Raw genomic sequence first — 12,184 nt, 5'->3', positions numbered from 1 at the left:
GAGAGAGAGAGAGAGAGAGAGAGAACAATATAGTTTTGTAAAAAAAAAAAAAAAAAACATTAATTAAAATGTAAAAAATAAAATAATGTTGAGCTGTATGTTCTATGCATGTACTGGATAGAGAATGAATTAATTCTCTCTTCTGTCCTTCTGCCTGATGTTTTTGAATGTTATCATTCTTATTTAGTTTACTTTTTATGGTTTAACACAGTGACAATTAGCGGCGATGGAAAAGTATGCATAATGTATAATGATGGCGAACATCAATAAACAATTTTACAAGACTTACAAGACAGGCGGCAGCATCTTTCCTTAATTTGGAAAGTGTTTAGTCAATTAGAAGTACTTATTTATTCATAAATTGCATATCAAATACTTGGCATCTTTATTGTAACAGGCAGCAGCACAGGAGGCCAGCAGTGTGTCATCCAGCGGCCAGTGGGATCAGGCCCTCACACTCCTGACTGTGGCAGTTCAAGCAGTGGGCAATCACAGACTCCAGTATCTTAGACAGCGAGCTGCCTGTCTCGCTCAGCTAGGTCTACACGAGCGGGCTATTGCTGACCTGGACAGAGTTATCCAGAAACACAATGCATCTGACTCCAGCTGCACAGATGATCCCCAAGTCTGGGCGGAGGACCTGTGTCGGCGAGGCCGCAGCCTGGTGCTTTGTACCAAAGAAGGAGCAGCTCTTGAGGACTTCTCTCAGGCCTTGGAGCTCCACAGGAACCAGACCATTCAGTGTGTGGAAGCTGGTCTGGGGAGGCTACGACTGGCTGAGTGCTTCCTGCGAGGGGCGCTGCAGCACTATGGGGAGCAGCAGCTCAGTAAAGCTTGGACAATGATTGAATGTGGTCTCCTTGTGGACAGTGAGAACACGGAGCTCCGCAGACTGAGGGCAAGGGTCAAACGAGAAGTGGCCAGCCCCTGCAATGTCAACTAATGTTGAAACGTACAGGAGCTCCAGCCAAGCTCACATGTATGTCAGTGCCTCTACCTTAAGATGTCGTCTGGAAGAACGATCTAACAAATGAGAAGTCTTCCACAATTTTATAGAACATTTCATGGTTCAGTTTATATTATGTCTTCCATATTCAATATAAGTTTGTAGAATCAACAACAGTGCGGTGGTGGAATGTAAGTACATTTACTCAAGAACTGGACTTAAAATGTAACTCCGGCGAAATTGGACTTCATGGCCTTTTTTCGGCATGAATATACATCAAATAAGTAATTGAGAAAAAAATAATTGTGATCACCTATTTACAGAGAAATCCCGGACAGTCTGTAACAGTCAGTCATGGCTAACACCGAGTAGCTCGGGGGCGGAGTGCTAAACCATCCAAAACGTTTTTTTATATTGCTCAAAGAGTCCGTACACATTTGGATGGTTAAGTACTCCAGCCTGAGCTACTTAATGTACGAATCTCCGGGATTTCTCTGTAAATAGGTGATCACCCAAAAAAACTTGTCTCAAAGGCTTATTTGATGTATTTTCATGCCGAAAAAAGGCAGTGGGGTCCAATTTCGCCATAATTACACTTTAAGCACAATTTGAGGTACTTCCACTTTTACTTGAGTATTTCTGTTTTATGCTACATCATACTTCTTTATTTGACAGCCCTAGTTATTTTTCAGATTTAGATTATTAATACAAAATACAAATTAACTAATTAATCATGGTTTATTATTATAGATTAAGGTACCCAGCAGTATGAAAAGTAATCAAAGATAGCTCTGCCTTCACCAGATAGAACATTCAAGTAATGAACACATTAATGCGTCAATAATTACAATAACAAATCGGAAATTAAGCCATTCTGCAGAATGAGTACTTTCTTTTTATTTTCAGTACTGTAAATATTTTTTGATGCAAATACGTTTGTATTTTTACTTTAGTACGATGTTTGAATGCAGGAATTTTACTTGTAACAGTATTTTTACAATGTGGTATTGTTACTTATCGTTAAGTAAAATATACAAATGCTTCTTTCACCACTGCAAGGTGTTTGTTATAGTATTCAATATCTGTATAGCAACAGCAAAGCAGTCAATTGCACATAAGAGTATGGTAGAGATTTTCAACACCACAAATTTATTGAATGTTTTATATTCATGTATTTTAAGAATAGCACTTCATACATTTTATGATAGAAACATTAGTAATTGAATTATTGTGGTGACAGAAACAACACAATAGTCATGATCATTATACGGTATGAGGGAAATCATGCAAAATCCAATTAACTATAGTTTAATTCAAACCATCACACCTACATAAGAGATTTAAGAAAGTGCCTGATGTGCAGGTTTTATGATTTTGAAATGGAGAAGGCACAATTTTCTTTAATCATATCCATGACATAAAACATAGTGTAGTAAGCAAAAATACAAGGGAACTGACCTAAATACTGGAGTTTAGTCTATAGCACTAACATTAAAGCATGTTTAAAAACACAAGTACAGAAACAATACTTTACTACTCTTCTCAGTGCACCTGAAGAAGGACTTTATCATTTTAAGGATGTTGAATATAGCATTTCATTTATACATATACTCTGTAACTTGCGTTGAGATGCTGCATGTCCTTTGGTATTATGCCATCACAGTAATGTATTGTGGTTCCATGTTGCCAAAGTAGGATTTCTCCCACTCACTCATGAGGTCAAAATGCAGCGGGCGGGCACAAAAGGTGCAGGACGCTGTGGCCGGGGTGTTGACCAGGAGCCCTGCCTCCTGCCACACCTCCACCTTATTTGGTGTATTTTCATGCCGAAAAAAGGCAGTGGGGTCCAATTTCGCCATAATTACACTTTAAGCACAATTTGAGGTACTTCCACTTTTACTTGAGTATTTCTGTTTTATGCTACATCATACTTCTTTATTTGACAGCCCTAGTTATTTTTCAGATTTAGATTATTAATACAAAATACAAATTAACTAATTAATCATGGTTTATTATTATAGATTAAGGTACCCAGCAGTATGAAAAGTAATCAAAGATAGCTCTGCCTTCACCAGATAGAACATTCAAGTAATGAACACATTAATGCGTCAATAATTACAATAACAAATCGGAAATTAAGCCATTCTGCAGAATGAGTACTTTCTTTTTATTTTCAGTACTGTAAATATTTTTTGATGCAAATACGTTTGTATTTTTACTTTAGTACGATGTTTGAATGCAGGAATTTTACTTGTAACAGTATTTTTACAATGTGGTATTGTTACTTATCGTTAAGTAAAATATACAAATGCTTCTTTCACCACTGCAAGGTGTTTGTTATAGTATTCAATATCTGTATAGCAACAGCAAAGCAGTCAATTGCACATAAGAGTATGGTAGAGATTTTCAACACCACAAATTTATTGAATGTTTTATATTCATGTATTTTAAGAATAGCACTTCATACATTTTATGATAGAAACATTAGTAATTGAATTATTGTGGTGACAGAAACAACACAATAGTCATGATCATTATACGGTATGAGGGAAATCATGCAAAATCCAATTAACTATAGTTTAATTCAAACCATCACACCTACATAAGAGATTTAAGAAAGTGCCTGATGTGCAGGTTTTATGATTTTGAAATGGAGAAGGCACAATTTTCTTTAATCATATCCATGACATAAAACATAGTGTAGTAAGCAAAAATACAAGGGAACTGACCTAAATACTGGAGTTTAGTCTATAGCACTAACATTAAAGCATGTTTAAAAACACAAGTACAGAAACAATACTTTACTACTCTTCTCAGTGCACCTGAAGAAGGACTTTATCATTTTAAGGATGTTGAATATAGCATTTCATTTATACATATACTCTGTAACTTGCGTTGAGATGCTGCATGTCCTTTGGTATTATGCCATCACAGTAATGTATTGTGGTTCCATGTTGCCAAAGTAGGATTTCTCCCACTCACTCATGAGGTCAAAATGCAGCGGGCGGGCACAAAAGGTGCAGGACGCTGTGGCCGGGGTGTTGACCAGGAGCCCTGCCTCCTGCCACACCTCCACCAATTTCTCTGTGAATGAAACGCAGACACAGAATCAACCATTAAATGCCACTATTCCTTTCTTTTTTATTAACCTCTGCTCATTTTGCACCAAGGTAACATTGACGTTAGTTTTGCTGATAAGGGACAACATTTTAAAGATATGTATTGTCATTTTTACTGCATTGCAGTGTGTGGTGACAGGTGGATGCCAAGAGACTCATACTAACCTACAAAGCAAAGAGACTCACTAAGGACAAACATAAATCATTTGTATCGGCTGTCTCCACTTAACTTGATTGGACATTTACGAGAATAACTCTGACCTTATTTCGGTAAGGTTCCCCACACTCACCCACAAAGTAGTCCATCATGGCGGGGTTGTGATGGGGAGACGGAGCCAGGCGAAGCAGCTCCTCACCACGAGGCACTGTGGGATAGTTGATGGCCTGGACGTAGATGTTATGTCTCTCCAGAAGGGTGTCACACACCTTGGTGTTCAGCTCAGCGTTGCCCACCTACAACAAAGACCATTAAAGATTATGTGAGCTGCTTTGATTCAGCATATCTGGGTCACACATGTAGGAATCAAAGACATTATTGCACTGTGGGTAACAACCACATGGAAACTATTCTAGATTATTTTGTGTCTCGTTATAACAAAATGATTCAAAAAAGGAATTACAGATTGATTAATTCAATTTGCATTTTAAATGGTTTCTTAAAATTGATGATATAAGCATAACTGAAGTTGAAAAAGGAATCACAAAATAAATGGTATCACATAAAGATTTAAGTTTGCATAATTTAAATGCAAATTGAATTAACGCAATGGCTTATAATTGCATTTTAAAGATTATAAATTGAATTTTAATTAAACACTGAACCCATCTAATTATTCTGGTGTTCCACTCAAGACTCCATATGTTCTTTGTGTTCTTACTGTATCTTTCACAGCAGACATTTTGACCTATCACAGTATGTAAAGCACAGATGTTACTAACAACATTAACAATGGCTCTATTATATTCAAGTGTCCCAGTAAACATGACAGTGCAACAGCGACCCAATCATTTATCATAACGTGATAATTATACAGTGATGCTCATATAAAGACTGCAACTAACTGGCATGTTGGGTTTTTCATACATTAAACATTAGGTATTTTTATGCTTACAATCTTAAGGATGGGTGCAGAGGAATGCTCTTGTAAGTGCCAGAGTTGTTTCCTAATGATTTAACAGTTTGTCATCCAGTTCCTATAATGACATAATTCTCTGTGATCCAAAGGTTACTGTAACTAAAGAACTTGAATAGTCAGAGGAGGAGTTGGTGAGGTGAGACATTTTAGGAGAGGCAGCATCACTGCTAAACCTTCGTACCCGTATGGGGATGATGTGGCTGGGACAGTTGACCACAGGTAGGCCCTTATCCATGAGCAGCTGCCTCATGTGTTTGACGTTCCTCTGGTGGGCTCTGCGGAGCAGCTGCCCCTCAGGGCTCTTCAGGACGCGGACAGACTCCAGGGCTCCAGCCAGGACCATCGGGGGCAGGGCAGTGGTGAAGATGAAGCCGGCTGCGAAGGAGCGCACCGTGTCCACCAGGGCGGCGCTGCTGGCAATGTAGCCTCCAACACAGCCGAAGGCTTTGCCTGGAACAGCAACAGATGACAAAGGTTATGTGAGGTGAGGAGACAGGAACTACTTGGTAAAGGGAGATTTATTTTATTTTTTATTTAAGTAACATACTTAACTTGAGTATTTCCAGTTTATAGTACTACTTCTTTGAAACTATTTTATTTCAAAGAGAAGAAATTTCACTCCCTGCATTTTTAGCATAACAGCAAGTTATATTTTATATAAATATTTTCCATACACTTACATATGAAATATGTATTATTACGGACAAAAAAGAGTATATAAAGTATATATAGTTATAATAATACGAATAATAATAATACAGTTATACAACCTATTTAATAACATAAGAGTTGGAAAACGTCCATTTGGTATAATTTGCACTTTTATTTTTATTACATATTAATGATACTCCTGTAATTTTGCATTTCTACATTGCTACTTTTTATAAAAAAAATTAATCCAATGGATGCTTTCTACCACAATAATAATGCATGCCATATTCTGTCAACATATTCTGTTAATAGTGAGACTAATCTCTCACTGTTTTATTTTAAAGTCCCAAATACTATTCTTTAATAGTATTCAATTATATGATACACTGATTAATTGTTGACTGATTGTTGTTTCAGTGTCAAATTACGACATCAGGTATCAAATAGTACTGTGTGTTTCGTGAAATGATAGTCCACTATGTGCAACCAGGCCTTATAAAGTCAAGTGTTGTAATCCAGGATTAGTATAAACTTGCTATGTTCTTGGCAGGGATTTTTACCTAAAACCCTACAGTTGTCATAAAGCTACACATAGCACCAACTCCCTGATGATGGTTTTATCAGTACGACCAGAGAGGGAGTAGAGCCGGCACCCAGCTGATAAATGTTCCTCCTCCTCTGATGAGAGCTCACTCCTCTCTTGCCCTCATTTAACCAACACCGGAGCAGCATCATGCTTCTTGGTAGCTTTCGCTGCTGTGTTGGCAAAATGACAGTGTCAGTTAGTGCGAGAGGCTGGAGTAAATGGGAGTGTAGCCAAGAAAAGGGGCTATTAATCTAAGACAGTTTGAAGCCGTTTGCCTTGCCCTCTCAGTTTAATAGTAGCCTATATTTCATTACACCTTTCTAATAACAGAGATGAACCAAAACACCTGGCTAACTTGTGTTAAAAGTAAGGAGTGGATTTCTTTAAAAGAAACTTACCTAAGGTCCCAGAAACAATGTCAATCTTGTGCGTTATGTTGTCCCTCTCTCCCACTCCGGCTCCATGGGCTCCGTACAGGCCCACCGCATGAACTTCATCAACAAATGTCAGCGCTCCGTGCCGATGGGCGACATCGCACAGCTCTTCCAGAGGACATATGGCACCTGAAAGCCCCAGAGAATGAGGTGTTATTATTAGAATTGTGCAGTATAGGTGAACAGCAGGAAATTAATGCTGCAAATGTCATCATTGTGTAAGATCTTGATTCTATATGCTTATTTTGCCATTTCAGAATTTGCAAACGTCTCTCCTGCCTGTAAAAAATCATAGAACATTTGTATCGAAACAGCCTTTTTGTGTTTTAAAAAGTCCTCCTGGATATGACCCCAGTCATCTGTTCAGTTTGTGCTTTATGGAGCTGTCAGCGGTGTAATATCACACAGAGAAATAGAGCTGGGGGGGGCTATTTCCACAGAGACAGTGATGAATGACAAATAATACAGGTTAAATAGTTGTAGATTATAGAAATATAAATACTCCAAACATGGCTCTCTCTTTATTAGCTATGAATTATGAACTTTGCTGGTGAGGTCTGTTATTAATATATAATATACAGTACATTTAAAATTAACAAATGTTAAGGGTCTAATAGTACTTAAAACACATTTTTTTTGTCCAACTTTTATATGGTTCATGTTCTAAATTTATATTCCCTTTTCTTTTCTTTTTTTTAAATCTTGGAAGCATTTAATTATAAAATCTACAAGTGTATTATGGCTTAGCTGTGAGCTGGATTTCCATAACCACAGAGTCAGCAATGTAGCTGCAGTAAACTAAGATAATTCCACCCTTGAAAAGACATACATGTGTATTTTCTCTTTAAACCTATTGTAAGCATCACATACTTGACTCGTCTTTAAAATGATTTATATCCAAACTCTCTCTGGATATAAAGGGTATATTAAGCAGGTTTAACTTCCACCTTCTATATGAATAAATAAATGAAATCTAAATTATCTCCTCCGTCATAGCAAGTTTACATTTCGTAGTACTCACCGTCCATCGAGTGCACAGTCTCGAATGCCACTATTTTTGGTGTCTTGGGGTCTGAGCATTGTAGCAGCTCCTCCAGGTGTTGACTGTCATTGTGGCGGAAGATGAAGCGCTTGGCTCCGCTGTTCCTGATGCCCTGAATCATTGATGCGTGGTTCCCTGCATCAGAGTAGATCTCGCACCCTGCACAGTGAGCAAAACCATAAAACCAGTGGAGATGACTTCCCTTTTCACCTTTTTATATGTGAAATGTGAAACAAAGGTCAGTATTTATACCTGGCAGCATCTTAGCCAGAGTGAAGAGGGTGGAGTCATTTGCCACAAAGCAGGAGGAGAAGGCCAGAGCGGCGTCTTTCTGGTGTAGCTGGGCCAGCTCGTTCTCCAGAGACACATGGAAGTTACTGGTGCCTGAGATATTCCTGGTCCCGCCTGCTCCTGCACCGTGCCTGTCCACAGCATCTCTGAGATCATACAGGACAAAAATGATTTTCAAGAAGAAGTCTTTCAAATTCAGTCTCAAACAGCAGAATAACCCACTAATTAGCAAATGTATAAAAGTGTCTTTATTCAGAAAGAAAGTGCAAATAGATTGATCCTCTGATGCACATCCAGTCAAAAAACAAATTGTGACTTCTGGTAAGTTACAAAAACCATAAGACTATTAAATTAAAATGACTCCTTGATTTGAGTTGACTATAGAGACCTGACCACACAAACATTCAGGTCTCAAATGCGTTGACCTGGTGTAATCTTGGAAGAGTCAGAGTCAGGCTGACCCTTGAACACAACACATATTCAATTATTAGGCCAATCCATTAAACGGACTACATCCACAATGTCACTTTTACCTGATGGCGCTGATGACCCGTGGGTGTCGACTCATTCCCAGATAGTCGTTGCTGCACCAGACAGACACCTGGGAGCCCTCCCGCCCTAAGATGGAGTAATCTTCAGCAAAAGGGAAGACCTCGGCGTTCCTGTTCACAGTCTTGAAGACTCTGTATGTGTGGTCCATCTTTTTCTCAGAAATCTTCTCACTGAAGAAATGGTCATAGTCGTAGCTGGGGCCAACTGCAAGAGTGATAGTCAGTCACAGTGTTCGATAAAAAGCTAAGACACATACTAGACTGCATCATATTGAATAGGTAATATTCAAATCTTTCAGCTCATTTTAAAGGGGACGTATTGTGGTCATGTTCAGATACATAGTTGGACGTATTTTGGGTTTCTACTAGAACATGTTTACATGCTTTAATGTTCAAAAAGCACATTATTTTCTCAACTGTCCGTCTGAATATACCTGTATTCACCCTCTGTCTGAAAGGATTCGTTTTAGTGTCTGTCTTTAAAAAAAAAAGTCTACTCTGACTCTTCGCATCTCAACGCCATTGCACCCTGGCAGTGACTTGAACGGCACTGTAGCACCACTTTCTACCTTTATATTGTATTGTTGTGACATTCCAACTGTATGCAAGTCCTGACTGATAGTTTAGAGGAACCATTTAATAAAAACACATGGAAGTCCTTGTAAGGTTTTCAGCTCATTTTAAGTGTAACAACATACCCATGTTGTCTTTGAGAAGGTGGGTGACAGTGTTGGTTTGAGGTGATGTTGGGAAGATAGAATCCTTTAAACCCTTCAACAGGGAAGTCATCAAACCTGTGAAAGAGGAGTAAAGGTCTGTCAGTGTGAGATGTGTGTTCAATTCACACTCATTACAGCCGGTTAGCTCTTTCTACCTCCTTGGACGTCCTCCTGTACTTCAGGGCTGGCTTGGACCATCCCAATCTGAGAGGTGACAAAGGGGCATTCCTTCGACACAGACACAGCCACCTGAGCAGCCGTCTGAGCAAAAAGCCTCCTTTGGTCCAATGTGGGAAGTTGGTGACTCTTCGGTTTGGTCGGTGAGACGCTCACCTTGGCCTCTGGAGAGCTCACACTGATCTGGCGAACGATGATGGGGCATTGATCGGCCATAGACAGCAACGCGGCTCCAGTTCTCCTCAAAGCTGGCTTAGGCACAGACTTCAGGAAGGGGCAGTGATGGAGAAAGGCAGCCATTTTCCTGCTGCTGTTCTAACTCTGAGTTAGGATAAAATATTTAATTTTATTCGACAAAATCTCCAAGGCATATACATTATATGTGTAAATATGTGTTACAAAGTTTAACATGTTCAGAGGGTGTGTAGTGGTTCACTTTAGCTACAGAGAGCAGTCGGTGCCTCCTCCAGGGTGCGGCAGGTTGCTGCTGCTTATCTTAACTCTGCAGGCGCTCAAGTGCTGCCCTGACCGACGTCATCAGCTGAGGCTGATTGCCTATCAAATAATACTCTAATACTCTAATAAAACTCTGGCTGATGCAAATAAGCCATCAAATGATGACAAAAAAGAAAGAAAAAAAGACAAAAGATCCAACTTTTGATTTTGGAGATGAGCACCTCCGTATATAGTTTAGTTTACAAACAAAAGCTGGCTGTATCACAACCCAACAATCTCCTGTGGTCAGCAGATAGGGCAATTCTTGGAATCTGTGGCTTTCTCTTGTGATTAAATGCTATCTTTATGTTGATCTGGCAAAGACCTGCATCTTTTAAAGACCACAAATAGGTCGAGAATATTATCTTGGTATTGTCTTTGTTGTTGTTGAATACATATTACCATTAAATCACATGCAAAATAGCTACATATCATTTAGTTAGCTACAGGCTGTACTAACCTCCTCCGATATTTCTTCCTACTTACTGTCCAGAGAAGTAATTTAGGGATACACTATGTCTGCATAAATGAATATACATCCATGCAGTGTTCTTCACTACACAGATGAATAAATAAAGCATAAATTAATTTTAAAATGTATGTTATATTTATTACAGTATGTATAGCGTGCAGCGATATTGTTATATGGCAATGTGCATACAATAATAAACAACAACTACTGTTACTACTACTACTACTAATACAGACAATAACAGCAACAGTAATAATGAAACGGATAAGTCAATATGCTCACCTGTTGACCTGCACTGAGGACGAACTTCAGAACAGCAAATAGACAGAAGGTCAGAAAGTGTCAACAGTTATTAGTCAGATGTTGAAGAGTATTATGCAATCAGCCCTGCTCCCACCCCTTGGAGGGTCAAACAAGTCTCAGCTTTGGGGGCCACCCAGGGAGGGGTGTGTTTGTGTTTGTGTGTGTGTGTGTGTGTGTGTGTGTGTAGTATGGGAGGTGCAAAGATGCTGATAGGGTTCCAATCAAGTGTCACTTTCTGTCTTTGAAATGACTTCATGGTTTGATGTATGCTTGAGACTTGAGACCATTTTCTACTTATGTTAAAGTGGTGCGGTAGCTAATAAGTCATACAGTAACACTTTATTTTGAAGGTCTTATATCGTAAAAAGTGAGATTTCCATGTCTATGGCTATATGAATACTGTGAAAGTATCAAAAGGCTCAATCCACAGAGAAACACACACACAGCTCGTATTCAGATACTTTGCCTTTAAACGAGCGTTAGGACTTCTGTAGGGTTGTGATGTCACAAGAGTACCACAAATAGGTGCAGTTACAGTAATTCCCCGTCTGCAATGACAGTGAAGATGCAGAAGACCAAGAAAGACTGACCAATCAGAGTAGACTGGGCTTTTTTCAGGAAGGGAGCTTAAAAAGATCATATGGTCTGTTTGTGTGTTATTGGGAGAATCTGGCTGCTGTGTAAGGTAACTAAAGAGACAGAGAGAGGGGGAATACGCCTGGTTGGCATCTTCAGATAGACAGTATAAAAATAAGGTTTTTTTTAACATTGAAGCATATAAACCTAGTGTAAACCAAAAATATAAGTAGCCTACAGTAGTCTTTGAACCTGGAAATGAATAGACCCATAATATCATGTGACCTTAGCAGTTAGGCTATTGCTTAAATTCTAAATCGTTTAGCATTTAGGCTTTAAATCAGCATACAGGAAAGCTAAATAACTTGGATTTCATTGTAATCTTGGTACAGATTACAGTGCAAGTCTGTCAGCTATAGCACCACAGGTCAACTGTTCTCTCTCTGGTTAGTTGTTCTCTGTAAAACCTCACTGCCTGTAATTAACTGTTTATCTGACAGTCTGTGTGTGTGTGTGTTTGTGAGTGTGTGTGTGCGTGTGTTTTCACCTCACCAGCAGATGGTGCATTTTATGAATCGCTGCCGCTCCTCGTCGTGTGGAGGAGGAGTTGTCTCTGCTGATGTCGATGTGCAGGCGGCGGGCAGCAGGCAGAAGACAGTAGGCTGTTAGGTCCATCGACATCCTGA

At 39.1% G+C, this 12,184-nt stretch overlaps 1 protein-coding gene across 1 annotated transcript; it reads right to left on the bottom strand.

Moving 5' to 3' along the window:
- Positions 1 to 3,190: 3,190 nt before the first annotated feature.
- On the bottom strand, positions 3,191 to 11,010 carry alas2 (aminolevulinate, delta-, synthase 2). The gene is made up of 10 exons (XM_083919260.1): positions 10,902 to 11,010; positions 9,631 to 9,973; positions 9,455 to 9,550; positions 8,739 to 8,961; positions 8,167 to 8,351; positions 7,894 to 8,073; positions 6,837 to 7,001; positions 5,383 to 5,651; positions 4,356 to 4,518; positions 3,191 to 4,030 (listed from the first exon to the last, which is right to left on the bottom strand). Exons 2-10 carry the CDS (start codon positions 9,950 to 9,952, stop codon positions 3,867 to 3,869), a joined length of 1,767 nt encoding a protein of 588 aa, XP_083775386.1. The 5' UTR covers positions 9,953 to 9,973; positions 10,902 to 11,010; the 3' UTR covers positions 3,191 to 3,866.
- Positions 11,011 to 12,184: the final 1,174 nt, after the last annotated feature.

Source organism: Echiichthys vipera, assembly GCF_963691815.1.
Source record: "Echiichthys vipera genome assembly, chromosome: 9".
NCBI lineage: Eukaryota > Metazoa > Chordata > Actinopteri > Perciformes > Trachinidae > Echiichthys > Echiichthys vipera.
This window is presented reverse-complemented; position numbering and strand designations above follow the sequence as displayed.

Excerpts from the sequence above, each read along its gene's own strand:
- alas2 (XM_083919260.1), bottom strand. The coding sequence starts at position 9,952 with ATGGCTGCCTTTCTCCATCACTGCCCCTTCCTGAAGTCTGTGCCTAAG. Across the intron at positions 4,519-5,382 it reads GCCACATCATCCCCATACGG|GTGGGCAACGCTGAGCTGAA; the intron begins GTACGAAGGTTT and ends TCTTTGTTGTAG. Across the intron at positions 4,031-4,355 it reads CATGATGGACTACTTTGTGG|AGAAATTGGTGGAGGTGTGG; the intron begins GTGAGTGTGGGG and ends TTTCATTCACAG.